At 34.4% G+C, this 12,907-nt stretch overlaps 1 protein-coding gene across 1 annotated transcript; it reads left to right on the top strand.

Moving 5' to 3' along the window:
* Positions 1-5,781: 5,781 nt before the first annotated feature.
* Positions 5,782-9,785, top strand: LOC109019839 (serine/arginine-rich splicing factor RSZ21). Its single transcript, XM_019002213.2, has 6 exons — positions 5,782-5,941; positions 6,332-6,439; positions 7,030-7,118; positions 8,170-8,416; positions 8,577-8,693; positions 8,989-9,785. The coding sequence occupies exons 2-6, from the start codon at positions 6,351-6,353 to the stop codon at positions 8,993-8,995; spliced, it is 549 nt and encodes a 182-aa protein (XP_018857758.2). The 5' UTR covers positions 5,782-5,941; positions 6,332-6,350; the 3' UTR covers positions 8,996-9,785.
* The last annotated feature ends 3,122 nt before the right edge of the window (positions 9,786-12,907 follow it).

The raw sequence follows: 12,907 nt of genomic DNA, 5'->3' as shown, positions 1-12,907 counted from the left end.
AAGTTGCATATTAGTCAAGTTTTGAAGATTGGGATGACTAATCCAATACCAATGCTCTAAGAAGTGAAAACATGTGACTAGAATGTCTTGAAAATGGATGCGACGGAAGAAGTGGCATTTGGAATAATTGCTTACTTAACATTTAGGTTTTGGAGTAATAAAGCTTGCACTATCATTTCACACTTAGGTGCACGACATTCTATTGGTAATTTAATTTCATATTTTGGCAAAATTTCTTTAAACTTGTGTTTAAAACGTTTTTTTTTTATAAATAGAATAGTAAGATGTTGAGTGGATAAATATGATTAGATAATTTGTATAAAAAGTCTGATGACAAAATATCCATTTGAGCCATAAAAAGCTGGCAGTAAAAGTCTTAGGCTGGTTTGGATAGAGAGATGCTTCTATATGCTAGTAAGGTTTCTACATACAAGGCATGTATGCCCAGCTGAATTGCGTTATCATAGGATATAAAACTATTGATATGACAAATTAAAAATTAATTATGAATTAATGCATAAATTAGAATATGAAAATAAGAATTGCATTTTGTAAAATGACAATTATTTATTTTTATGAATTATTTTAGAAAATAAGTTAACATAATTGTTATTTTTCCAAACAATATTATATAAGAATAGTAATAATATTTTTAAATATAAACAAGAATATAAAAAAAATATGAATTATTGTGGAAAGAGTACTCTGGGACGAGAAACATGATCTCGCATAAGGGCAAGTAAAAGAGTGCTCGCAACTTAAGGGGAGCACCCAGAAGAGAGACAATGCTTGCCCAAAGGCAAGCATCATAGAAGACGTGTGAAGCTCGTCCCCGAGAGTGAACAAATCATGCCCGAGGCAAGCATAAGTGTTGGCACCCAAGTGAGCAAAGAGTCTTCACATTGGGTGAGTAACATCATCTCATATCGGGCGAGCAATGAGTACTCGCAACCCAGGAGAGCATAAATTCAGAACCATTGTAAGCATAAGTGTTGGAACGTGAGCCTGCATCCCAAACAATCAACATGGCGGGCACTCTGCCAGCCCACCGACAAGCAATGAAGCTTGCCTAGCACAAAAATAATAGCCAGAATATCACGGCCAAGAACTAAAACTCACCCCCCGAGCAACCAACGTGCGAGTGCTTAGCCTGCCCATGCACCAAAGCTCAGGTGAGCAATGAAGCTCGCCCCACCGTTGCGAGTGCAAAGGCCACAATCAAGCAACTTTCCACCAAACAACCAATTACAAAACTTACCCCGAGGTTCCACCAACAGTCGAATTGAAAATTTTTTTATCAAAGGATGTGGAAACACATTGGCGGCAAATTTTAGTTGATTTGAGTTTGACTCTTCCATCCATTCGACAATGGTTTATTATTTACTAGGTTCGAAGCAACGAGTAAAGCATGCTTGCCTAGTTGGGTGAAACAATTTTTTTTACAAAAATAATATATTTTTTCACAAAAAAATTGATTAATGAATAATTTAATGCACAAAAATAGGATAAATTTTGACAAATATTTTTGCATAATAATATCTAAGTGGAGTATAATAATTACAAGTTTGCATAGACCAACAATAAAAAAAGATTAGTTCAAAATACAAGTTTAATAATTGATCATTTACTAAACTTGTTTAATACAAATTTAATACAAGTTAAACAAGCTTAGTTCAAAATGCGGTTGGCTGGTTTGTGGGATAACTAATCATTTTGTGTCATCTTATACAAGATCAATTGAGAGGATATTAAAGTTTTTGTACTGTTGTTGATTGAGTTAATCAGGATCTACACCAAGTTGAATCATCCGTTATTTTTCTGAAGCTTGTATTACAATATTCTCTAAATATGGTAAATGGTGATGCATGATAGAAATTTAACAGTTTTGTATGATTAATAAAAAGGTAAAGAACCTATATAGAGAAAATTTAAACTATTGTAAATTAATAAAAATGTTACAATGGAATGTTTATAGTTAGATTATTATGCATGTTTGAGATAAAAATAACATTTCTTACTGACAAAGTGATCAAGAAGGGGGTGATGAAATAGACTTAAGTTTTTTTTAATTCCATTTCTTACTGCAAAATATTTAAGTTTTTTTTAATTCCATTATACTACTTTGATACTGTTCCTGAGAAGAAAATTTCTAACAAAAAAATCTTAAGCTCAACCTAATTTAACCCACTGTCATAGATACAAAAACCATAAACTCATAATATACGAAGAACAACTAGAAGCCATCTTAAACTATATGTTAAAAAAAAAAAAATTAGAATCCTTGTTCTGCCATTTTCCAACCAAAAAGAAACAATTTTGAGCCAAAAAGTAAAGAGCAAGAAGATAAAATAGTAGTTGAACCTCACTAATTGATGTATCTGATGCTTATTGTATCAATTCACAAAAGAATTCCAAGAACTTGATATAAAGGATACCAACAACTAGATAGCAACCCACAAACTGACAAGAACCAGAAGGAAAAAAATAAAAAATAAAAAAAAAAATCGGAAGAAATAAATATGCTTATTGTATCAATTCAATAAGGAATTCCAAGAACATGATATCAGATTAATATTTAATTTCTTTTTATTCCATTATGTGACCCTCTATTTTAACAAAAGAAATAGAAATATAAGATAAGATGAACAACCCAAAACTCATCTTAAAGCCATATGTACACAAAAAAAAAAAAATACAATGCTTAAGAAAAAACAAATCCTATAATATTTCCAACCAAAAAATTTTAATCTCAACATAATTTAACCAATAATAGAACATAATATAACATCAACAACCATAATATAACCTCAAAAACCATAAACTTATATTATAACATCAACAACAGAAGCCATCTTAAAGTCATATGTAGGAAAAAATAAAAAGGGGAAAAAACCCGAAGAGATAAATCTGAGAGAGCCTGCACAACAAACTTGCAAACGCCAAACAAACCGACATAAACCAGAAGGTAAAAAAGGAACAATAAAAACTCGGTACTACAGGAATAGAAGAAAGAAAACAGAAGATGAATCTGACAGACTTGTCTCGGATGCAAAGAAAAATAGTAATAAAAAAAAATAACAGCAAATAAAAAAATCCCAAAAACAACGTTCAAATCCACAATCCACACAGCGGAACAAAATATAAAGTATAAACCATACCACCAAGAAGATGAAATTCGAGAATGTCAAGATCTTCAGTAAGCATGCAAAATCTGAAAGTAACAACAGGAAAAACCCAGAGAAATAGTTGGTTTGGTTTCGAATGGAAAAAGAACACTAAATAAAAAAATCTCAAAAGCAACACTCAGATCCACAACCCAGAGAAACGAAAATGATAAAAAAAACAAGAAAAAAAACTTGAAATGCACTTAGGTAGTAGATGTGTAGTAATAGGGTAGTAACCATATTACTACTCAAAACACAAAACGTTATCAAACACAAACACTCTACCACTCGACAGATATAGATTTGAAAAATAAGAAGAAAAAAAAAACACCTTGACTGATTGACACAAACAGACCCTTTCCATCAATTCCAAGTTTCCATAACACCATCCCCATCCCCATCCCCATCCCTAACACTGAACCCTGACCCACTTGACACAATATTAAAAAGATAAATAAACTCTCACTTAAACAAACACAAAAGAACAAAACAGAATGACAAAAAAAACACAACACGACACACATGTAATACACACATAGGATGAAAAAAATAATGTTTATTACTGTTCATGCTCGATAGACACTTATTATAATAGAATAGAAATATGAAGAAATCGAATTATATTAGTATTGACTTTTTGATAGCTAATTGCTTTTGTTACTTTTGGCCGAGTAGCAACAATAGTTGCAACTTGTTTGTTGCTGCGAATCACAGAGCAAGGTTGATCTCTGCAAGACCTCATCGAGATTCTCAAGTAGGGCTGAGCAACTTTCTATTACTGCGCAATTTGTTGGAAAAATTATTTCGAGCAAAGTCAGTTCGGTTAAAACACTGCTCGAGATAATCGAATGGTATAAGAAAATAACCCTTGTTCATCGAGCAAGTTCAGTCCATTCGAAACACCACTCAAGATAACCGAGTAGCACTCTTACTCGAAATTACTGAGTAAGGCCAGTTCGGGCATAACACTGTTCATGATAACTAGGTAATGCAAAAAAACAACCCTTACTTGGGATGATCCTGAAGAGCAACAATGTTAGCCCCAAGGTGAATATATGTCAAACCTGCATGTCAATCCAACTGCAACAATCTAATAATAGAGATTTCGATGGCTTTTTTCACCAAAATTGACCACCTCGAGTTTCGGAGTTCAAGGAGTAAGAGATGAAGTTAGACCCTGGTGATACTCGAGATGTGGTGTTATCATTGTCCATGAGAACCATCACAATTACAAGAGAAAGAAATGAGAAGAAAAGTAAACAATGGCCAAACACAAAGAACAATTTGGGATCCTATAGAAAGGAAGTGTCTCATAGTTAAGAAATCTGAGAATTTTATGGAACGAGAAAAAAAGAGAATAAAAAGAAAAATATTAGATACAAAATAGTGGAAGAGACGATTCTAGAAGGAAGAAAAATTTTAAACATAAGTCTACACAATGCAATATGAAATATGATGGTAAAAAAATAAAATCACATGTTTTTAAGTGGTGTGTAAATGTGTGTAGTTTCTGTGTAGCACAACTCCTAAAAAAAAGGTAAAAAGCAGTGTAAAGACACTAGAAAGAAGGCACCGAGGTCTTCGATCGTGGGGCAAGCAAAATTACCCAAAGGGGCCTCAAAGGCACATTTCACGTTGCACAATTTGGATATTTTAGGAAAAGCCACACGCTTTTTCATATTCAACAAAGATGGTAAAGCAATTTCAAATCTACAGTCATAGGAATATAATCAGACAAGGCAAAAACAGGCACGTATAAAGTCATAAGGATATCAACATTTTCCGCCAAAATAATGTAACCCATCTTGAGGTTTAAGAACAAAAATGTGAGTTTAAAAAAAAAAATAACAAAATAAAAATGTAATATAGTCATTAAAATACAAATCATTACTCATGGACGGATATATACTTTTAGAGAATTACTATTCATAAACTCATACACTACATACCAAGATTTTTTTATTTTTTTTAAAGTTTTTTTGATTTTATTATTCTTAAAATAATTAAATTATTCTACTCATAATCCATATACCACATATTTAATAAGAGAATAAAATTAAAAAAATCATAAAAATATTGATATGTGGTGTATGAGGTTTAGGAATAAAAATTTTCATACTTTTATGACCAAAAGATGAGATTCTTCTGATTCTCTGGAAAGTATTATATTATTATTATTTACTTGCTAAGAAATGGACCATGGGGTGCTACTAGGAGATGGTACTTTATGGAGAACCCAAAGACCACCTCGGCCTTCGGAGGGTCCTTTATTTTATAATTTGTTTGGATAATAAAATAAAATATTATGAGATAGTTTTAAATGAATTAAATAAAATATTATTATAATATTAATTTTTAATATTTTTATTATTTAAAAATTTAAAAAAATTAAATTATTTATTATATTTTATATAAAAATATAAAAAAATTATAATAAAAAATGAGATAAAATTATATCTATATCCAAACATAACTTAACGGGAGCGCAGACACTGGATATATAAAAATATATATATTTGCACTGTAATTATTCTTTTTAAAAAATTAAATAAATATAAAATTTATTAAAAATATTAATGTTTTAATTATAAATCATTTGCACAGCGATAACGGATCTAGCAATTACTCGCTACAAAAATTCTCTTTCAAATAGAGAAAGAGCAAAGTACACGAGGGTCCTGGAAATTGAATTGCTCTAGATTCCGTCTCTAGGGTTTTAGAGCTCTGCTTCCGTTCTCGTGCCGATTCTCAGAACCCTAGCATCTATTTGCTTAAAGGTACGGTCTTTACTATTTTCTGCTCTCAGGCACGCCTCATCAACTGGCTTTTGCTCTATCCGTGCCTACAAAACTCGATCTTTGTCACAATATATTTAATCACTTATCAGACCCTCGATCTTCCGTTTGTTTCTTTCGATGGAGAATAATCCTTTACAGGAGAGAAAAATTTTTTGTTTTTGTTTTTTTTTAAATCTTTGAACGTCTATTGGTCTTTAAGGTCTATGCTAGAATTTGCGAAATCCTGTTTTTCTATTTTTTTCTCGGTTATCTTCAAGAAAGTACACATCTGAACTTAAGGTTTTTTTGTTGGATTGGACTTGGGTGAAATTTACATTTTCTTTGGATTTACTAGAGCGTATGGATTCTTTGTTGCGATTTCTTCTTCAGGTTTCACTGGATAGCGACAATGTCTAGGGTTTATGTTGGGAATTTGGATCCCCGAGTGACTGAGAGGGATCTTGAAGATGAGTTTCGTATGTTCGGTGTTCTTCGAAGGTAAAGTGTTTACTTTTTAAGACAGATCGTCGTTATCAACATTTTATGCTCTGTTTCTTTATTTTGAGTCTTATAATTGAGTCTCGAGAGTTTGAATTGGTTTGGATAGTAGTGAAGGGCCCACTTCGGATTTTCTACGTATGGGCTTTTAATTTGAGTTTGCAGAACCCTAATTCCGCGTTTCCTCTGAGAGAAAAGTACTCCGTCCAAATCAATCCCAGCTTAGAAACAACACCGGTGTACTTTGTTTGCTTCACCGTTTTGTGAAAGTTTTTTGGGTTCATGAACTTTGTTGAATAATAATTAAACCTGGTGTTTCTATGAATGATGATTTGATGTGCAGGGGCGCATGGGTCTGTTGTAGTTGGTATTACACGACATCTAGTTATTGCTCCATCTCATTCTGCCGTTATAAGGATAAATAGCTGTTTCTGGTGATACTTTTATGTCTGCATCACAAATGGAATATAATGAAATTTTTCTTTTCCTTTCTTTGGGTCGGGGATAGGGTGGATTTGTGTCTATCCCCCTTTTTCTTCAAGTTACTTCATAGCTGCATAATGCCTTAAGCTCTTAATGGAATTATGCAGTGTCTGGGTTGCTCGAAGACCACCAGGATATGCATTTCTTGAGTTTGATGATCGCAGGGACGCTCTTGATGCGATTCAATCATTGGATGGTCAGTACAGGCACTTCTTTTTCGTTGTACTTGAATAATTTGGTGCTTCAATGATTATTGTTACTTATTAGTTATTACATTCTTTGAGTAAAGTGTCATCTTAAAAAAAAATTGTACATGCACTGGGAAAACTGTTTATTTGTAATTAGTTGAAAGTATCTAATCATTATTAGTTCTCACTGCTTACTGGTGGCCATCAGATCTCTCTTTTACATGGATGGTGAAAATCTTTTCTTTTGTTATGATATCATGTATTAAAAACAAGATATCTGGGATTACCTAGGCTTTTTGTTTTTGTTTTTGTTTTTATGATGAGGAATCCCGAAGATTGTGCAAAGTGAAAATGCAACATGCCTTTTACTCTGTTAAACTCTAAATTTGTGTAACATGCCCCCATCACACGTATCAGGTACATCGTCAGCTTTTCACCAATGGGACGTGGCCCCTATAAATTGTTTGCATTCAAATGTTGGAACCCTAGACCTGAAGGGAGCATACCGCTAAGGCTAAGGCCTCATACCACTTGAGCCAACCCCTAGGGATTACCTAGGCTTATATTTTACATTTGTCCATGATAAGTTTAAATTTACGTTTTTTACCATTTTCTGTGAAGACCTCAAGGTTGCTTTCATTTTTACATTTGCCCCTTCAGTGGAGTTAACTTGTATCTTTACCTAGGCTGCTTGAGATGTTCTGAATGTGTTGGTTATGGTACGTCACATGTCTAAACCATTTCTTTCCTATGTGGTAATGGATAGTTGCCTAGATAACTTGTTCCTGGGCGCTAGTAAGTATCAGGTAATGGAGTTTGTCGAGGTGCTGCTGGATGGTTTTCTGTACTAGATATCGGTTCATCTCAATAAAACTCTCATAAATTGCTGGTGATTTTGCAGTTGGATATATCTTTTTTTTGTGTTGTCTATTTTATATTCAGTTTGGATTCTAAAATCTCCTGGATTTTTTCATTGTCAAGCATCTTGAAAGTTGGAGCTTTCTTCTCTCCTGCCTTTTGACCTCAAGACTTCTATAAAATTATATTTTGCTTTTACAGGGAAAAATGGTTGGCGTGTAGAGCTTTCTCACAATTCTAAGGGTGGTGGAGGTCGTGGTGGCGGTGGCGATGGACGGGGTCGTGGTGGTGGTGGGGAGGATTTGAAGTGTTATGAGTGTGGTGAACCTGGTCATTTTGCTCGAGAATGTCGCTTGCGCATTGGCTCACGAGGTTTGGGAAGTGGACGGCGTCGGAGCCCTAGCCCTCTTCGACGCCGGAGTAGTCCAAGCTATGGGTATGGACGCAGGTGTGTTGAAGGGTGTGATGTTGATTTGTTTTATACAGCTTGCATTGCATGTTTATTAACAAATTCATATATAAAACTGTCTTTCCATATTTGCACATGATATATAACGAGTATGAATGTCAAGACTTGATAATTAATTGTATTTGCTTTTGAGTTCTAGTCCCCGTGGGAGAAGATCTCCACGACGCCGGAGTGTAACACCTCCTCAACGTGGTCGCAGCTACAGCAGGTCCCCTCCATATCGCCGTGCCCGCCACGATTCACCTTATGCTAATGGGTATGTCTTAGTTCTACAACGCGATGCTGTTGCCTCTTAATAGCCTTGTGACTTAAAAGCTTGAGTGGACAAATTTACAAATAATAAACCAGCACATGCTCTTTGTTGGATGGGCTCAGCTGTTAGAAAACCTTCACTCCTCCTAAAAGAAGTGCATGCTTCTGCTCTAATACGTTGCAGTCCAAGCAAAATCATGTCCCTGAAATAACAATATTGTTCAGGGTTGAATGCCATGTTATTATTTCTTTTTTCATCCAAGCTCTGATGATGATTTCTTTTCTCCCTTTTTTGGCAGTGACTAAGGGCGGGTGGTATGTGAACTGAAGCCAAGGTTGAAATGACATTAAAGTGCCATCGCTGCTTTGCTGTAGTTCTAATAGATTTGCTTGAACGAACAAGAATCATGTTAGTTATGTTCATGTGATGACAATGGATATTGTTAGACACTTGGGTATAGATAGCATCTACAAAGTGTTTTAGCCGCCAAAAGGGGTGATTTGGACACCGTTTTGCGTCGGTTCTCTCTTCAGCTGACTGAAACTTGGAGGTCTCTTTCCTACTTTAAATTGCTACTTTTAACTTTTATATATTTTTATCTCAAACTTTGGTTACTTAGATCTATTGTGTAGAGATTCCTAAAAGGTTTACATGTTTTGTTTTGAGGTGTATTTTTCGGCTTATACGGCATCGTTTCGCTACATACTGCATGTTAGTGCACATGGTTCCCCATCTCTGCCTCTGCACCAGTCATCTAGTCGTCATTGCTCCTGCATCTTGGTTGTGTGCGCTACCTTTTTAGTGTACTCTCTGCAACAAAGCTGATAACCTAGTTAACCTTTTTGTTAGCTGGTTCATGAAGATGAAGCTGTTAATTGCTCTCCCTCTCTCAGCTTCTCTGCACCACATATGACATATCTACTCGTCTGCATCTTGTTCAGCTTCTGTTATGTAATGAAAACTTATTCAGAAACTTGGTTGCCTACGACCCTTTTTGATGATCTTGTCTGCAACAAAGCTTCTGCACTAGTTAACACCTTTGCGTATCTAATGGCTGGTTGAAGAAGATGAAGTTGTTTATTGCTCCTTTTGTTCTATATTTCCAAGTATGGTTCTGAATGATTAGAAGTTCAGGGTAATCATTTTCCAACATAACGCCTGGTGCTTGGAAACATATGCTGCGACTGGCATGATATCCCTTGATGCTTGTTTATGTCTCTCAGTTTGTGCACAATGGTGTCCCTTATTTGACTAGTCTCCGTGATGCTTGTAATCTGGTGAGCCTTCATAAACTGTTTGCTCGTAATTTTTTTTTTCTTTCCCTTCTTTTTGGCCGAGAAGATCTCAAGGATATAGGTTTGCTTATTGTTTCTACACTCCATTTACCCAGAACTCATCTTCTTTTGTCCTGTACTAGGTCTAGTGATGAAGTAAAAAAACTCCCGGCTTAAATAAAGTAATATTAATTCAGTCGATTCTGAAAGTAGTGGAGCTGGGTGTTAATGACTTGCATCTAAAATGGTGCAGAAGATGTTGATGAACCGTTTTTAATGGCGTGCATTTAATCCGAAAGTAGTAAATGAAGAACAGTGGTTTGGTCAGATCTATTGCACTCCGGCTGTCATAAGTGGAAACGCGTCCCATCACGCCATGTTATAGCTGTTGATCTACTTGGACGGAGTAGAATTGTGCCAAAAAGTTGGATGAGTCATGTGTGGCTTTTTTCTGCGTATGGTCTTCAGCGACGTCACACCACGACTCTGCCGCTTACACGTGTCGTATCAGTAGATTTTTCACACCGAGATCTTCCAAATTTGCCCTATCTAGCCTCTCTACCACTGGCGTGTGGTTGTCACGTGCCACCACAGATGCGCGGGAAGACAGATGATTGGCTGCCAATCAGTCTATTCGATGTCGTGCTTTTGAGTTTCGATTATGTTATTGCTTTTCTTAATCGATGATCTTGAAAAAGGGACTACGGATCTTTTTAAAAAACATCTCAAGACAACCTACAGTGCACTAACTACTTTCACCATTTCTAGCAAAGGTCTACCCATAGTTCGCATGACTTTGTGAACTGCTAACTATCGTTTTAAAAGACGACACCCTCTTTGTAAGGCATAGGCCGGGGACCAAGAAATTGGTTTCAAAATCTATTTTATGTTTTTTTTTCACCATTTTTGCACTGTGATTATTGTATTGGAGTATTTGTTGGGGAACCCACCCCCTTTTTATGTATCATCCTTTTCGTTTTTAATAAAAATTTATTCGCTTAGGAGAAAAAATAAGTATTATTATAGTCAAACGGCTCGTATCATACGGGTGTCTTTTGTCAGTGGGTTAGAATATCATTTCTCCGTATCATACGCATGCTTAACCGACTTTTTAAACTATCTACTTTGGAAAAAAGCATCTAGCCAACTGGAGACATTTCTGCCTCGATGTTTGTCGCTCTATTTCTCCATGTTTCTCCACGCTCTATCAGTGAAGATATAAACTTGTCTACAAAATTCTAAATGTAAAACGATACAATTATAATCAGCCAAGTCTAAACCTTGTTTGTTCAACTAAAGTTAAAGAGTTCCAGAGCACGAGGGAATGAGCTTTTATTCTTGGGATTCGCTCATCTATGTACTCAGCGGCCTCCCGATTGCTTGAAGACTTGTGATATGATAAAGGGCCCAAGTGAAGATCGGCACTCGAAGGCTTGAGGAGCAGCCTGCAAAAGGGAAGTTGTGGAGACAGCATACTCACCATTTAGGGACACCATGAGGCTGACTACAACAAATCAAGAGGTTACAATTCCCGTTTTCCTATTTCAATTTATGGGAGTGAGTGTAGGAAGTGCAGATGGTAGATCAAGTGTAAACATTCAACCAAAGGCGTGGACATGGTTGATATCCATCTCCTCTGAGATTTTGGTCTCTCTATGTTCTTTATTTCCGTAGGAAGACGGGCTTGTTGGGAAGTGAGATGAGATGCAAATTATTTGAGAAATATAATTGATTGAATTTTGAGAAATGAGAGAAAAAGTTGAATAAAAATATTATGAAGTTAAAATATTATTAGAATAAATTTTTTTAATAAAATTTTTATTTTAAAACTTGAAAAAGTTATATTGTTTTTTGTGTTTTGTTTGAGAAAGTTATAATGATTAGGAAATGGTTAGATGAAAAAGTTGAAGATTTGAAATTGAAAAGTGTTTATATTTGAATGATACTTGAGAAGAAAATTATAAAAAATTTTGAAATGATAGATAGCTCATCTCACTTTCCATTAAGGACCTAATATCATGTTAAGTAACCTTAATTATAAAAGTAATTATACATATAGTCGTGGTATGCGCAAGTGCTGTGAAATCGTTTTAAAAAATAATGAGATCCACTATTAAAAATTTAATTTCTTTTTAGAAATTTTATATTTACTCATTTTTTTCAAAAAAATTAGGTGACACTTGCACATTTTATGATTTCAAATATCATTTCTCTAATTATAAATGAATTTGATAGCCTATAGGGCCCGCAAGTTCGCAACTGACCTAAGAGAAATTTCACCATGGGGTCCATGGCACTAGGGGGATAAAGTTTCATTTTGGAGGAAGAAAGGGAAAAAAAGAAAAGAAAAGAAAAGAAGAGCAACTTTAATTTTTCTATAATTTATCTTATAAAAAATCCCTTAAAAAATTGATTTTATTATTTTTCTAAAACTTTGAGCCCCCAAGAGACTCAAGATTCGGGGGAAGGCCCCCCAAAACTTTTTTAAAATTCAACATAATCCCTAAATTTTATTCATAATTTTATGTATGTAGAAATTGGCCAAAAAAAAAAAAAAATTATAATTTCTTTATTCTCATATGTTTTTTTAAATTTTTCAATGAGTTAGCCTACTTACTGTCCCCATTTAGAGTCTGTATGTAAGTCTATATAATTATGTTTATTTTTTTTTAAATTACAATAATATCCTTTTTAAAATGATATTTTTTCCTTTTTACCCTCATTCATCAATGAGACATTACATATAGTCCGGTCTCCACTCAGGACTGTAAATAAAATTTCTCTTTTTCAATATTCATAGAAATGTCTCTCTCCAATTTTTTTCTATAACTCTTAGATTTTGTATAATTTCTATTTTCAAGGATGTGGCCTCACTTAAATTAAATTAAAACTAAAATTAGGAGAAATAATAAACTATTAACATTGATCCCAAAGTTTTTTTAT

This window comes from Juglans regia, chromosome 13 (genome assembly GCF_001411555.2).
Source record: "Juglans regia cultivar Chandler chromosome 13, Walnut 2.0, whole genome shotgun sequence".
NCBI classification, from domain to species: domain Eukaryota; kingdom Viridiplantae; phylum Streptophyta; class Magnoliopsida; order Fagales; family Juglandaceae; genus Juglans; species Juglans regia.
This window is presented reverse-complemented; position numbering and strand designations above follow the sequence as displayed.

What these genes read in the sequence shown, in the direction of transcription:
- LOC109019839 (XM_019002213.2), top strand. Translation starts at nt 6,351, where the DNA reads ATGTCTAGGGTTTATGTTGGGAATTTGGATCCCCGAGTGACTGAGAGG. An exon ending in TGCGATTCAATCATTGGATG is followed by an intron (nt 7,119 to 8,169) that starts GTCAGTACAGGC and finishes TTGCTTTTACAG; the next exon opens with GGAAAAATGGTTGGCGTGTA. An exon ending in AGCTATGGGTATGGACGCAG is followed by an intron (nt 8,417 to 8,576) that starts GTGTGTTGAAGG and finishes TTTGAGTTCTAG; the next exon opens with TCCCCGTGGGAGAAGATCTC.